Raw genomic sequence first — 15765 nt, 5'->3', positions numbered from 1 at the left:
GAGATCAGCAGTCAGATATTTCAATTTATAATTTGGTAAATATATGTAAATTGTAATTCCAAATTGGAGCTATCCCTGATCAATAACACTCCTGTTAAAGTGCAATAACCTCAGACAGGAGGAAGTGTAAAGAAACACAAGGAAGTTTGGCCTTAAGAGCTGGCATCCTGGGCTTGTGTCTTCATTCCAACCCTAATTATTGCTTCTGTGGCCAATAGAAAACTACTACAATTGTTGAACTTCTCTGTGCTTCATTTTCCTATTATATATTTTGGGGATTATAATTCATTTATTAAGTAAATATTTTGAACATTTTCTGTGTGCCACATACTTAGTTCTCCGAGGCTTACCTGGGCTAGTATGTGTAACGTGTATAACATAGTGTCTTATATGCAGAGAGCATTCAAAGTAGGCCAACTGTTATTAACAAATGCTATTAGCTGTTTTATCTTTTTAGTGGGGAAGGAGGTGAAACAGTTGTAGTATAGATGCATGAGAGGTAAATACAGAGAAGGAGGTGTATAAAGTTGAATTTTGGGATTCTGAAAGCAAACTTCCCTGATTTTAAAGTTATGCATCTGCTGACCTTCATTTGCTTTTGGACAAATAAAGGAAGGTTTTACATAGATGCATATGCACACAGCCTAGCGCAATTGTATGCAGTTTGGGAGAACACACACACAAGTTAACAAGAGCATTGCTGTTGGGCAGTGTGGTGGTATAACACTACTTAGTATGACACAAGATACGTTTTCTTTTAACTTGACAGATTTTGTTATTAAGTTTCTACAATTTTATACAGAAATATAAAGAAAGTTTATTACTTCTGGTATATGTTTTGGAATTGTCTTTTGAAACTAATAAGATTTTTTTAACGTAAATGCATATATATACTTATCTCTTGGTGTTTGGAAAATATGAAACCATCTCACGCTGTGAAAGTTCTGTAAAGTTATTGGATTTTCCTTTCATTGAGCATTTCAATTGTGGGAGGATGCACTGTCTGCTCATGTAGCCCATTCCAGTTACAGAAGCCTTGTTTCCTAAACATTCTGCCTGAAGTTGAATTGTTATCTGACTTCCTCAATTATTAATTCTAGTTTTGCCCCCTGGGTTTATGGATGGAAAAAAAGAAAACAAGAAATGAATAAACCAAAAATATCTTAACCTGTTTTACTTAATAACATTCAGATTAAACAGCAATGCCCATCAAGAATCTTGTGTTCTTCAACCTAATCATTTGTACTCACTCACCCACTCCTCATATGACAGGCATTTCAGCCCCCTCACAGTTCAAGCTGTTCTTTGATAACTGGACTATTATAGTTCAGTGATTAATAGCATGAAATGGTGGTATTTTCCCCCAAATTTATCTTACAGTTGGGCTGACACTGTAAGAAGCGGACAATGATTTTACTTATTGTTTGTATCTGGGCTAAGCACAGAAGAAATTATAAAATTGAGATAATTATTACAATAAATAAAAGATTATTGGTTACGTATACCTTAGAATTTTTTTAAAGGTTTTTCCTAACCTAGCTGAGTTTAGTTACTGTGAGATAATGGAAATTTAATATATTTTCCGTTTTCTGTGATTGAGGAAGGACAGAGGGCTTGAGGTAAGATACCTAATGTGGCAGAGAATAATTCTTTTAAGGTGAGGAAGACCTGTTTTAGGGCATGTAAAAGCACTGTGATATGGAATTGCAGGAACCAGAACTCAGGTGTCATGGGGGAGAGGCATAATGGGATGGGAGAGGAGGAATGGTATATTGGATAACTTGCCATATGCTTTTGACTGGTTTTTAAAATTAATACAGACACAAAATTGGGATCTTTCTCCACAATTAAAATGGTAGAATTAATACTGAAAAATGCTTTTTCCTAATTCTTACATTAGATCCTTTAGTACCTGTGATTACTAATTTAACATTATTTCTTAGAATGAGTAAAACAATAATTCTTTAGCCTCTGATTTGAAACTGACTTTTAAAGGAAATAATTTTTATAGATATTAAGGTGATAAGACTTCAGAAATAATAAAGGCTTTAGCTTATTAGGATAATATATTGTCATAAAGACACATTTAAAGATATATCAGAAATGAATCTAATTTGCATTCATTTGGTGACATAGCCACGAGAGAGTTCAATATTTCAAGTGACTTTAAAACATAATAATGCGGCCGGGCGCGGTGGCTCACGTCTGTAATCCCAGCACTTTGGGAGGCCAGGGTGGGTGGATCATGAGGTCAGGAGATCGAGACCATCCTGGCTAAGACGGTGAAACCCCATCTCTACTAAAAACACAAAAAATTGGCCGGCGTGTTGGCGGGTGCCTGTAGTCCCAGCTACTCGGGAGGATGAGGCAGGAGACTCCCATAAACCCAGGAGGTGGAGGTTACAGTGAGCCGAGATCATGCCACTGCCCTCCAGCCTGGGTGACACAGAGAGACTCTGTCTCAAACAAAAACAAAAACAGAAAAAACCATAATAACTTGTATATTTGTAGTGGTTATATATCTTAAAGGATAAAGAAACCCACTTATATGTTTGTTGTGTGATAGAACAGTGAATGATTATGTAATCTAGTTCCATTTTCCTGAAATTGAAATACTTCTATTTACTGAAAGGAACTAGAGATCCTGAGAAAAATATGTATGAATCTGTATCTGGGGCAGAAAATGAACAAGAGGAACCTAAGATATCTCATACTAGCAGAGGATGCAAGCTGTTGAGATCTACTAGGTTCTTGTCAGAATGACTGAATCTGCTTGAAGAGGCTCCTCCACCTGGCTGCAAGATGGGACAATTTGAGCACCAGTTAAGGACAATAGTTACAATGGAAGAAACAGATCAAATTTATTCAAATATATGGTTTCCTAGTAATACTGTTATTTTTTAGTTGTTAATCCATGGGAGAATGTTACTGTATCCACTCATTATTTTCAAAACTGGTGAACAAAGGGGAACAAATTAAGCATTTGTCTTGTTTGATCTAGATGAACTGTCCCACTGGACAACCACATGGTAGATGAAGCTAAGTTTCTCTTCATATTATTTCAGCTAATAAATGAAGAAGGCATGATAGAATGAGGAAAATCACCATTGTCAAGCCCTACTGAATTAATCATTCAAGAGCCACTAATGCTGCTGACATTACAAAAAACTTCTGACGGAAGTGTGCAGTAACACTGGCCAAATTGCCTGTACCCCCACACGGAACCTACATCTCTTCAGGCCTTGAGATCTAATGTCAATTTTCAAGAAATGTAGAGAGCTTAGGAACATGCTAAACCCCACAGGGATAAAGTCAGAAGAAATCCAGATTGAAGTAAACCATAGGACTAAAAACCTATTTTATTCAGAAATAAGTTATAATGGGGGAAAGTAAGAGATGGAGGGGAATATTATTGGACCAAAGAGACCTAAATATAATTTTAAAAATGAAATACCAAACTACTGCAACATGTTGAATTTACTTGTGTCCTAGTTCAGCCCAACAAGCTGTAAAAAAAAAAAAAAAAAAAAAAAAAAAAAATAGAGACTTAAAGCCTGGATATTTTTGATGAAATTAAAAATACTAATTTCTCTTTAGGTGTGATGGTAGTATTTATGATTAGAATAGTTTTATCTTTTGGAGATACATATTGAAATATATTAATATATTAAAATAATTTCTTGGATTTGCTTTGAAATTATATCAGAGGCGAGTAGGTGGTAGAGATGGAAAATATTGGCTATGAATTGTGATTGTTGAAGCTGGCTGTTGAGTACATAGGACCATTATATTTTTTTGTGTGGTTTGATAAAAGTTTTTAAATGTATATTTATACATATGCGTACATATGCAAAATCTTCATCTGAAAAAGAAAGTTAAGTTTGTGGCTTGCAGAAAGCAAACACCAAAAGGGTAGCATAATAATGTGTTACGTTATGAGAAGCTTGTAAGATTTCTGTGAAGACAGAAGAAAAGTAGCCTCAATGCTACTGTATTTAAAAATAAAGATATAAAAATGTATCATTGTTGATGTTATTTATTTTTACTGATATTTTGCATTGCTATCCATGGAAACTCAAAGGTGCCAGTCCTTTTCATCACTGCTCTATGGCTCAATGTCAAAATGTTGAAGTAGAGATATTGATGTGGTGTTTATCTATTTCTTTAAAAGGGTTACTCAGCAAGGAAATAAAGTTAATTCTTATCTACCCCTCAGGTTGCTGGCTGAATTATTAGCCATAGAAGCAATTATCTTTACTAAAATATTCATCGGTCTTTATTATGCCTTTTGTTACATATCTTCAGGTCAATGTTAAATCTAACCACTACATGTACCACTTTGCTTTTCAGTTTGGTTTTGTTTAGATCGTAAGCCTTCATGACATTTTCCATGGGCACTTGCAAATTGCATTGCGAAAATTAACGAAGTTCATCAGCTTTTCCTAACTTACCCTGATCATTCAGTCTATCAATACCCGTGTGCTTCTCGTCTATCATTTATTACTTTTAACCAGCCCCTGCTCATCAGTACTCCTGCCAGGTGTTGAAAAATGAAATGAAGATGAAAGTCAGTTTAATTAGTTTTATCTGTTTGCACTCTGGCAAAATGTTATGTAGATGAAAGGATGTAGTTTATTAGCAGGAATGATATATTTTAAAATGTACTCATTCAAATATACTCAATTACTTTGGAATAGTTATCTATATTTGTCTGTCTGTGCGATTTACTGGTAGCAAATTTTAAATCATTAGCTACTCGAAGCTTATGTATTTTCTGTTCTTATCCTAAATTTAGCTGTTTCTTCATGGAGTCTTGGTTCCTTTTGTTGTAGACTGATAGTAGCAACCAAGCTCTAGGTGCTATATGTATGCAATTATACTGGGATATTGTTGCTTCTAGGCCCTCTCAGCTAACATAGCAAAGTGAGACTTGTGTGTATTTATGAGATATACGTATCTACCAATATTCCTGTATGTAACCATTTTTATTTGTATTGTCATACAAGAGTTCACTGATATCTCCAACTTTAATTCATTATGACATGGATCATTCTGAACTCTTCCTTTTGTTTATCTGTAACATCTCACTCTACCGTTGAGAAATCTTGTTCCCACCGTCTACCACTCATTTGTTTACTTGACCAGTGTCAAACTGTACGCTCTTGGGACAACAACTTTATCAACTAGAGTGTGGTGCTTATGTGCAGTTTATTTTGCGTTTAGTCTCACAGACCCCACTTATTTTCAAAGTTATATAGGTTAGCACCTTATCCTCTGCCACCCGCTTCAGGGAGGTTGTTTTATATGTTTTATATTACATGTGTAATACATTTAGATTCTTTTGTTGCATTATGCTTTCCATCCTAAGACCCCCTGACCTTGTAACTGAGTTTTTAAAAATTTACATACATGATAGTTTATTCTTTGTGCTATGAAGTTCTACAGAATTTTTGGCAAATGCATAGTGTCATGTATTCATCATTATAGTGTCTTACAGAATAGTTTCATCATCCTAAAAGATCCCCTGTACTTTACCTATTCATAATTTGCCCTTTCCCCTTGAACTCCTGGTAGTCACTGATCTTTTTACTACCTCTACAGCTTATGCCTTTTCTCCAGTGTTGTATAGTTGGAATTGTATAATATGTATCCTTTTTAGACTGGCTTTTCTTCTCATAGCAATATGCATTTAAGACTCATCCGTGTTACTTCATGGCTTGTTAGCCTGTTTCTTTTTAGTGTGAAATATTTAATCATATGGATGTATCACAGTTTATTTATCCATTTGCGTACTGAAGGACATCTTGATTGCTTCCAGCTTTGGGTGATTATGAGTAAAGCTGCCAAAAAAACTCACATGCAGGTTTTTGTGTGGACATAAGTCTTCATATCCATTGGGTAAATGCTTACTAGTGTGATTTTTGGGTCATACAGAAAGACTCTATTTAGCTTTGTAAGAAACTGCCAGTCTTTCAAAGTCACTGTAGCACTTTGCATCCTTATCAGGATTAAATGATAATTTTTGTTGCTTTGCATCCATGCCAACAATTGGTGCTGTCAGTTTTTTTTTAAATTTTAGCCATTCTAATAGGTGTGTAATAGCATCTCATTTTTGTTTTAACTTCAATTCACGATTAACAAATGAGCATCTTTTAAAATGTTTATTGCCATATCTGTATCTTTTTTACTGAAGTGGCCTTTGGCCCATTTTTTAGTTGGGTTGATTGTTTTCTTATTGTTGAGTTTAAAGAGTGTTTTTTTGTTTATTTTGGATGCATATCTTTTATCTCATGTAATTTGGCAAATATGACTTCTATGGTAATGCACTAAGATGAAATGAGATGACAAAGAGGAGTGAATCAGTTATTACTATATTTTTCAGCCTCAGTTTCTGGGAAAATGTAGAGTAATAGTAACACAAAAAGGAAAACCAAGAGTTAAAATCTCCTTGGGAAGAAGAGAGAAGGAGATAATTCATGTAGTTTTGACTTAAGATGGAGCTTGAGGTGATGGGAAAATAGCTAGACTGGAGATTAAAAATATGTTAAGATTCCTGATTTAGATTTTGGTGTCATCATTATGGATTGTTGAAGAGAAAGCAGAATTCAAGAGCAATTAGAAAGTTAGGATAAGAATTCTATAGCCTTGTGTCATGGGAGTGGCAGAAAGAAATTTTAAGAAGGAATCAATATTGAATATGGAGGACCTAAAGAGAGCATGAAATTTGCATTATCTATCTTCTCTAAGGTCAAGTATGCTATCAGCTTACTGTAGTATCCTGCACCTTTTGTTTTTAGGGACTATAATTTGCTGTGTCAGGAGAGCACTTACTTACTTTATTGAGTCAATTGTCTTAAGCATTTTATAGAATTTCTTAAACTGAATTTTACACCACTGGGGCTCTTTTGCAGGGTGAATATAGCCAGAGGTCTTATTTTCATTTGTCTTATACAACTCTATTTGTGTGTGTGTGTGTGTGTGTGTGTGTGTGTTTGTTTAAATTGAATATTTAACTACCATTTCATTGAAAAAAGTCATTTTCCTTTTCAGTTATGCCATTCTGTTGTAGAATCCCAACAGTTGTGACTTTAGTTCCCAGCAGAATTAATTAACACATATGAATTCTCTACTTTGTCTGTTTGGGAAAACATACAGCCTACTCTCTGCAGTCATAAAGATATGCTTCCTTTCCTTCTTTTCTTTCTCAGAGTACAATTTTTCATTGCCTTTTTTTTTAACCTAACCATCCCTAAAAAGGGTAATTTATTCAAATAATTCACAGAAAAGATACAGTAGTAAAAATAATTTCTGTCACTGAAGGATAATTATTCAAAGCTTGTTTGTGTTTGGGATTGTTTAATGAAATGGCATACCAGCACAAAGCACCAAATTGAAAACATACACTTTATATGTGAGATATGAAAACATGTGAAAATACTTTGTTTGAAAATCTTATGTATATTCAGTACTTATCATTAGACTATGAAAAGTATTTCAGTGAAACTGACTACATACACAGAATATTAATGAACAAATGTCAAGATTTTTCTGAACTGAACATTAGTTATACCACTGGGTTTAATGCCTTTGAGAAAAAGGAAGGATTTGTGTTGTAAGGCAATAAAAGATAATAATTTATTCATTTATTTTTTAAGCAATTTTTAGCACCTATAATGTTTCAGGGCTAGATTTTCCTGTTTACTACTCTTGCTAGAGTTTCACTTGCTTTGACCACTGAATCTACGGTAACTATAGACCGAAAAAATAAGTACTCTGTAAGCCTTAATGTACAGCATTGGATCTTGGCATTGGTTCATATGTAACTCTGAAATTTATTGTTAGAAACAGCTATGTAACATGATGTAATATCTGTAGTTTAAAACTGCTAAACTAACTACCTTCTTCTTTATTGTGGTCATACACACACACACACACACACACACACACAAATATATATGAAAAATGGTGTTTTAACCATTTTAAATGCTGGTTTAAGCATACAATTTAGTGGCATAATGTATATTCCCAATGTTGGGCAGTATTCACCTGTCTAGTTTGAAAACTTTGCTGTCACTCCCAGTAGAAACCCTGTACCCATTAAGCAATAACTTCCCCTTTCTGCTCTTTGCAGCCCTCTCTCCATTAGATGAGAGGTTGCTGCGTCTTAGCATAATGTGTTGTGATATTATACCTTTCACTGATATGAAGATGTTGTATAGGTGAATTTTATTCTTTTCAATTTTTTTACAGGTTTGACAGATGAAAAAGTGAAGGCATATCTTTCTCTTCACCCCCAGGTATTAGATGAATTTGTATCTGAAAGTGTTAGTGCAGAGACAGTAGAGAAATGGCTAAAGAGGAAGAACAACAAATCAGAAGGTAAGATCTCATGTGGATCTCATTTTAAACCAACTTTTTCTGTCTTATGGCAAAAGACCACGCATTTAATATATTCTAGAGAGTGAAATATAAAGTAGACAAACATTAACATTGTAATTCTATCAGTTATTCCATTTAAAAAGATTAAGTTAGAGAAGAAATAAATACAAAAGAAAGATCCTTGACTAATTAAAAATAAAAATTTGGCAAATCTTGAGAATTCAGTTGATTAAGATACAAGCATATTGAAAAATGCAGAAGTCAGTATTATAATTGATTTTATTTAAGGATTATTTTTAGTGATTAGATAAACATTATTCATAGTATATATTTCAAAGATACTATATTTTACAAAGGGAAGTCTTTTACAAAAATAAATCCTTTACAAAAACAAGCCAATATAAAAACAATTTTTATATTGGGAAAGCACTGTAGACTTGGCATTTGACTTTCGTTCACACTCAGACTCTAGAAGATCTGTCGTCAGTAAACTGTCAGTAAAAGAACAAGGATATCAGCCGGGCGCGGTGGCTCACGCCTGTAATCCCAGCACTTTGGGAGGCTGAGGCTGGCGGATCACGAGGTCAGGAGATGGAGACCATCCTGGCTAACACGGTGAAACCCCGTCTCTACTAAAAATACAAAAAATTATCCGGGCGTGGTGGCGGGCGCCTGTAGTCCCAGCTACTCGGAGAGGCTGAGGCAGGAGAATGGCGTGAACCCGGGAGGCGGAGCTTGCAGTGAGCCGAGATTGTGCCACTGCACTCCAGCCTGGGCGACAGAGCGAGACTCCGTCTCAAAAAAAAAAAAAAAAAAAGAACAAGGACATCTTTTTGACCTAAACTCTCATGAAATAAGAAAAGGAGTGGAGAACCACTGTTTTAACTTCTGAGATCCTGGCATTTTAAGCACATTGTGGTTTAAATTTTCTGCAAAGTCGCTTTCTACAGTAGGAGTCTCTTTGCATGTTGTTCTCTTTGTCTCTGAAACGTGTATTTTTAATGCAGACTGTTTAAGAAGCAGTTATATTCACGAATAAAGAACTAGAGGCTCAAAGGGGATGGGAAAAATAATTTTTTCCTCATTGAATGTATATTAATATATTGGATTGTTTGATTTGAATAGTGTAGTATAATTTTTATTTTGTTTCAAATGGATTTATATTTGGCTAAACTTATTTCTGTGAATATTGTTTTTATTGTGACAATTTTATATGTGTTTTTGACTGTTCTACTTTTTTAAAATTATACTTTAAGTTCTGGGATACATGTACAGAACTAGCAGGTTTGTTGTATAACTTTTATATTAAAAACACAAAAATACTATTTGGGGGAAATTTTATTAGTGTTAAAAGGTATTATCTTAAAGTTCTAAAATGTCTAATAACAATGAATAAAAATGTATAATTGTTATTAAAATGTTATGGTGTTAGAAGTATAGGTAGTATTCCTCACTAATTTTTAAAGTTTCTGAAATTTTGTTATGCATTTTTTATAGTGGTAATTTTTTTTAAAATGAGGCTTTTTGTGCTGAAATATGAAGTAGTTTTTAAAGTAAGTGTATATGAATGTGTTTGTAAGTATATGCCTGTAAGTGTGGATTGAGAGGGAGGGGAGAAGAGAAATAATAAATCAGAAACAGGCATTGTCTTCTCAATCTTGGCATTTAATATCAAGACTAACCTTAAAAAAAGCTTGACATAGCATAATTTAGTTTTTATAAACCTCAAACGTTTGAAAACAGTTTAAATGTTTGACACTTTCAAAAGTGTGGCTGAGCTTTGCTTAAGCACTTGATAAATAAAGATGCAAATTTCAGCTTGCTATATAATGAGGGATAATAGTATAGTGTAAGAATATATGGTCTTTGTGGGATATGAAATTGAATACAGGTCTTAGAACCTATTGTAGTGCTGCTATAAAAACTAACTCTTGAATTTTTATAAACATGTCAGTGTGTCATTTCCTACCTCCCAAATCTTTTTCTATATTAATCAAATAATACTTTATTGAACACATGTACAGAAGAGTTAAATAATTATTAAGACCAGCGGTGTGTAACTGAAACCCTACTCAGTTATTCTCCTCCTCACTTAACTTTTTTTTTTCTTGTAAGGATATGTTTTTTATTTGACCTTGCAGAAGGCTAGGGACAGTGGAAAGCGGCTGAGTGAGATGTGACTTGGAGTTTACCATCTAGTTGTGGGAATAGACATAGAACCACATAGCAGAATGCATCAGTAGTAAACAGGGATACAAGCAGTGGAAGTAGATAAAAAGGAACCTTACATTCTACTGTGCAGCCTAGTAAGACCCCCTTCAGCCTATCTTCTGAGCGTGTTTATCAAAAGAATGTATCTCATCATATACCGCTTCATGTTCAGTGTAATTCTGTAGCATGGCCTTTGAGGCCTATATAAAAACCAGGCTTCCTCCCTTCATTCTTTCCTCCCTTCTTTCCTTTCTTCCTGTTACTTTAAAAAATGTCCTGTTCTCTGGACGTGGTGGCTTATGCCTATAATCCCAACACTTTGGGAGGCCGAGGTGGGAAGATCCCTTGAGGTCAGGAGTTCGAGACCAGCCTGGCCAACATGGTGAAACTCTGACTCTACTAAAAATACAAAAATTAGCTAGGCATGGTGGCGCATGCCTGTAATCCCAGCTACTTGCGAGGCTGAGGCACAATAATCACTTGAACCTGGGAGGTGGAGGTTGTAGTGAGCAGAGATCACACCACTGCACTCCAGCCTGGGCAACAGAGTGAGACTCTGTCTCAAACAAACAAACAAACAAGTGAGACTCTGTCTCAAACAAACAAACAAACAAAACAAACAAACAAAACAAGAAAGTCCCGTTCTCAAGTATGCCTTATTCTCCTTCCACGTTGCTTCACTGAAAACTTTTTGAGGAAGAAAATTTTTGTGGAGAGGATTTTCAGGGAGTGTTTTCATTCCATGAGTGGAACCAGGAACAGCAACTGTGACAGATCGAAGATATTGGTGAATAGCTTGTTGAAAATGAGACAAGCCTATCTAAATTATTTCATTTTTTGTCATTTAGAAAAAAGAAAATGAAATAAAACCGTGTAACACACTGTACCCCATAAATATGTACAATTATTATAAGTCAAAAATGATAAAGAAAAAATCAACTGTAAGCAGTGTGAACGCTGACCATATTTGATTTGAGTATTGTAGCAGGATTTTTATTTTGTTTCAAATGGATTTATATTTGGCTAAACTTTCAAAGGGAAGTTGCCAAGGGGCAAGCATCTGAATCTCGATAGAATCATAAGACGCTCACTGTGAGATCAGTTTGAAGGCATGAACTGCGTGCATCATAGTAATTTTTGTATTCCTCACATTTTCGAATGAATGAATAAATTAGGGAGGGTTAAATACTAAACCTCCAAGTGAAACAGCCTGAGGGCCGCTACATTTGCTTCTAATACTATAGGGACACAGAGCTATTTTTATGCTTCTCTCTCTCATACTCATTTAATAGCCTCTTGAGGGAAGATATTATAGAATACATTGATTGATTGATTGATGTTTGAGCAAAGTGTTGCTCTGTCGCCCAGGCTGGAGTGCAGTGGTGCACTCTCGGCTCACTGCAGCCTCTGCTTCAAGGTTCAAGAGATTCTCCTGCCTCAGCCTCCAGAGTAGCTGGGATTACAGGTGCGCACCACCACGCCTGGCTACTATTTGTATTTTTTTTTTATTAGAGACAGGGTTTCAACATGTTGGCCCGGTTGGTCTCCAAATCCTGACCTCAAGTGATCCCCACACCCCAGCCTCCCAGAGTGCTGGGCTTACCGCCGTGTGGCTCTGCTCCCACCCAACACATACTTTAATTCCACAGATTCCTTGCGTTTTCATTCATTCAGCAAACTGTGTGGCAAGTTCTGTTTAGGGGCTGGCATTATTAAATTGTTAAAGGGTTCTCAGTCTACAAATAGAAGGAAGGAGTTGTCATTTACTCCTTTCTTCTAGTTGGTCTGGCAGTGAGTTTAAGCAAAGTCCAAGCTTGTAGTTTCCCTGTCAGGGAAAGTCTTATAGAGAAAGGGGCAATTACGACGAGTTACTGTCTATTTTGTTTTGACAGATAGAAGGAGGCTTTGGGAAATGTATAACATGACAAGTCCCCAAAGATTTAAATTCCAGAGTCTTTTTTTCTAACTCTTATTTTCAGTTTAATTTTATTGCTTTCATAACATTTTCATTTCAGATACATAAAATTCTATCTACAGTTGAGAGGAAAATTACCTTTTAAAAGTTGATCTCTGAACCTAAATTCCAAACCACCATTTTTTTGGTGACATATGGAAATTAGAGATTGCATTTATTTATTTTATAACTTGTTGTACTTATTTAGGGAATATATAAAAACTTCCTCAGAAAGCATTAAGGCCGATACATCCTCAGAAGAAAATATAGCTTCGAAGCAGAGTTTTAAACAGGTTTCATCAAACGACTGTACATTCATTTTGAAAAAAATTAGGAAAAAAAAGAAAATCATCTAGTCATATATTGCCCACTAAATGTTATATTTTTATGCAAAGTAAATTTGACAGTAAATTTGGTCCAGCTGGTACCCTTCAAGACTCAGATTACTAAATGATTTAACATTTACACATCTATGTTTGTACAAAGTATAAATATATTATTAAATAAACATTAGGATATAATGAAGGTCCATAGTTTTGCATTTCTTATAAGAATATTCTAAAATGGAAAACAATTTCCCAACACTAATGCCATTCCAGTATTTCAGTTACATGTAGGAAGAATCATGACTTACTTGATAATCAGCAGTGTCTCCTTTTGGCCCCTAATGTAAAAAATTATGAGTTGACAGTGATGGTGGTATTAGAAAGGGTGCATGAAGAAGTGGATGGTAGCATGACTATATTTGGCATCTTTTTGTACTAGAATAATATTGAAAATATGTGGATTAATTTCTTAAAAACCTCAAATGTAATTGTAACATTACTTTCTTAAAGGCAAGTTACTTAGTATTCCAGAGGGTGATTGATGAACCCACAGTCATTTGAAAATTGTAAGTAGAATGCCACCTTTTGTGGTCAGTAATTTTTATTACTATGATTATGTCTAAAATATTCAATAGCAGACCATATCACTGTCATTGTACCTATACATTCAAATAATTAATAATGAAAATATTTGTGCTGCCTGATACCTTAAATTTTTTTCAACAGATAAATGAAGTTTTCTTTTTTTCTCAAATAATGTAGTTAGTATATATTTTTCTCCTTTCAATGATTCTAGAAGTGGGATTTGATTTTCATACGAATAAAGCAGTTAGATATTTTATTCTTAGAATAAGTAGGATTTAAATTATGCCCCCTAAACCTACTATTTGATAGCCTAAAATTCAGATTAAATTGCATTTGTATGGTTTAATATGTAACAGATGGTTTCTGTGCTAGTATATATAAGGAACAAGGATATTAAATTAATGGGGCATAAATTACTTTGCCAAAACATGCAGTGTTGGAAGGTTTAGTAAGTGGGATACTAATAAATAATATATTAACTATTAGTATATTTTCATGATAAGAAAAAACCACATTTTTGAAATGGTTTGCATAGAACCTAATTTTGGACACTCTTCTCTTTTTCCTTCAATTTTTTGGTCTCAAATGTTGAAACATTCTTACATGGAATTTTCATATATTTTATTTATATTTTTTGGTAATGGAAACCAGAAAATGTGTTGAATGTCTTGATCTGAATTATAAATAAACATGAGTCCACCATCTGCTAACTAGAAAGGAGATAAAGTGGATACGAATTCATCTATAAAGAGTTATTTGGCATATTCCATTATTTCTGTTAATTGTGTGTTCACATTATCATAAAGATGGATCTGTGGTATTTACATATTTTAAAATTTAAAATTATGAATATATTATTGTGAATACATAGTAATTATACATATTTATGAGGTACAGGTGATATTTGATACAAGCATACAATGTAATAATCAAATCTGGGTAATTGAGATATCCACTACTGCAAACATTTATCATTTCTTTGTGTAGAGAATATCCCAAATCTACTATTCAAGTTTAATGATTGGTCCCCCTATTGTGCTACCAAATACTAGATCTTATTCCTTCTATCTAACTGTAATTTTGTACCTGTTGACCAACCACTCTTAACAATTTCTTCTCACTGGTGTTCCCAGCCTCTGGTAACTACCAGTCTACTCTTCCTTCATGAGATCCATTTTCTACCCTCTCACATATGAGTAAGAACATGCAATTTTTCTCTTTCTGTGCTTGGCTTATTTCACTTAATGAACTCTAGTTCCATCCATGTTGCTGCAAATGATAGGATTGTATTTTTTGTGGCTGAATAATATTTCGTTTTGTATATATCACATTTTCTTTATCCATTCACCCATGAATGGGTGCTTAGGTTGATTACATATTTCGGCTACTATGAATAGTGCTGGAAAAACATGAGAGGACAGATATATCTTTGATATGCTGATTTCCTTTCTTTGAGATATATACTCAGCAGTACCACTGTATTTTATGGTAGTTCTGTTTTTTAGTTTTTTGAGGAGCCTCCATACTGTTTTCCATAATGGCTGTAGTAATTTACATTCCTACCAATAGTGTACGAGCATTCCCCTTTCTTCACTAGCATTTGTTGTTTTCTGTCTTTTTTGACAATAGTCATTTTAACGGAGGTAAGACGATATCTCACTGTGGTTTTGATTTGCATTTTCCTGATGATTAGTGATATTGAGCATTTTTTCATATACCTGTTGGGTATTTGTATGTCTTTCTCCTCTTGAGAAATACCTATTCAGATCTTTTGCTAATTTTTTGCTCAGATTTTTTTTTTTTTACTATTGATCTGTTTGAGGTCCTTATATATTCAGGTTATTAATTTTTTCTCAGTTGAATAGTTAGCAGATATTTTCTCCTATTCTGTAGGTTGTCTCTTCACTTTGTTTGCTTGCAGAAGTTTTTAAGCTTGAGGTGATCACATGTTAGTTTTTGCTTTGGTTGCCTGTGCTTTTGAGGTCTTACTAAAAAAAATCTTTGTCCAGACCAATGCCCTGTTGCATTTCCCCAATGTTTTTTCTAGTAGCTTCTTAGTTTTAGGTCTTACATTTAAGTATTTAATCCATTTTGATTTATGTATAAGGTGAGAGATAGGGGTGTACTTTATCATTCTTCTGCATATGGATATCCAGTTTTCCCAGCACCAGAAGACTTAACTGTCCTTTCCTCATTGTATGTTCTTGGCGCCCTTGTCAAAAATGAGTTGACTAAAAAATATGGATTTATTTCTGCCACCTGTGTTCTGTTCTCTTGGTCTGTATGTCTGTTTATATGCTAGTACCGTAC

The 15765-nt window shown here is 34.4% G+C and overlaps 1 protein-coding gene across 6 annotated transcripts in view; it reads left to right on the top strand.

The window, feature by feature from the left end:
* Positions 1-15765, top strand: part of PDE10A (phosphodiesterase 10A) — a 667471-nt gene that overhangs the window by 446988 nt on the left and 204718 nt on the right. For all 6 annotated transcript variants that reach the window (XM_055269337.2, XM_055269326.2, XM_055269348.2 and 3 more), the window contains one exon: positions 8251-8379. In XM_055269337.2, the coding sequence (XP_055125312.1) occupies positions 8251-8379 (129 nt within the window). The remainder of the gene's footprint in view (positions 1-8250; positions 8380-15765) is intronic.

The sequence above is a fragment of the Symphalangus syndactylus genome, chromosome 2 (assembly GCF_028878055.3).
Source record: "Symphalangus syndactylus isolate Jambi chromosome 2, NHGRI_mSymSyn1-v2.1_pri, whole genome shotgun sequence".
Taxonomy (NCBI): domain Eukaryota; kingdom Metazoa; phylum Chordata; class Mammalia; order Primates; family Hylobatidae; genus Symphalangus; species Symphalangus syndactylus.
Note: the sequence above shows the minus strand (reverse complement) of the source record. Positions and strands in the feature narration are given on the sequence as shown.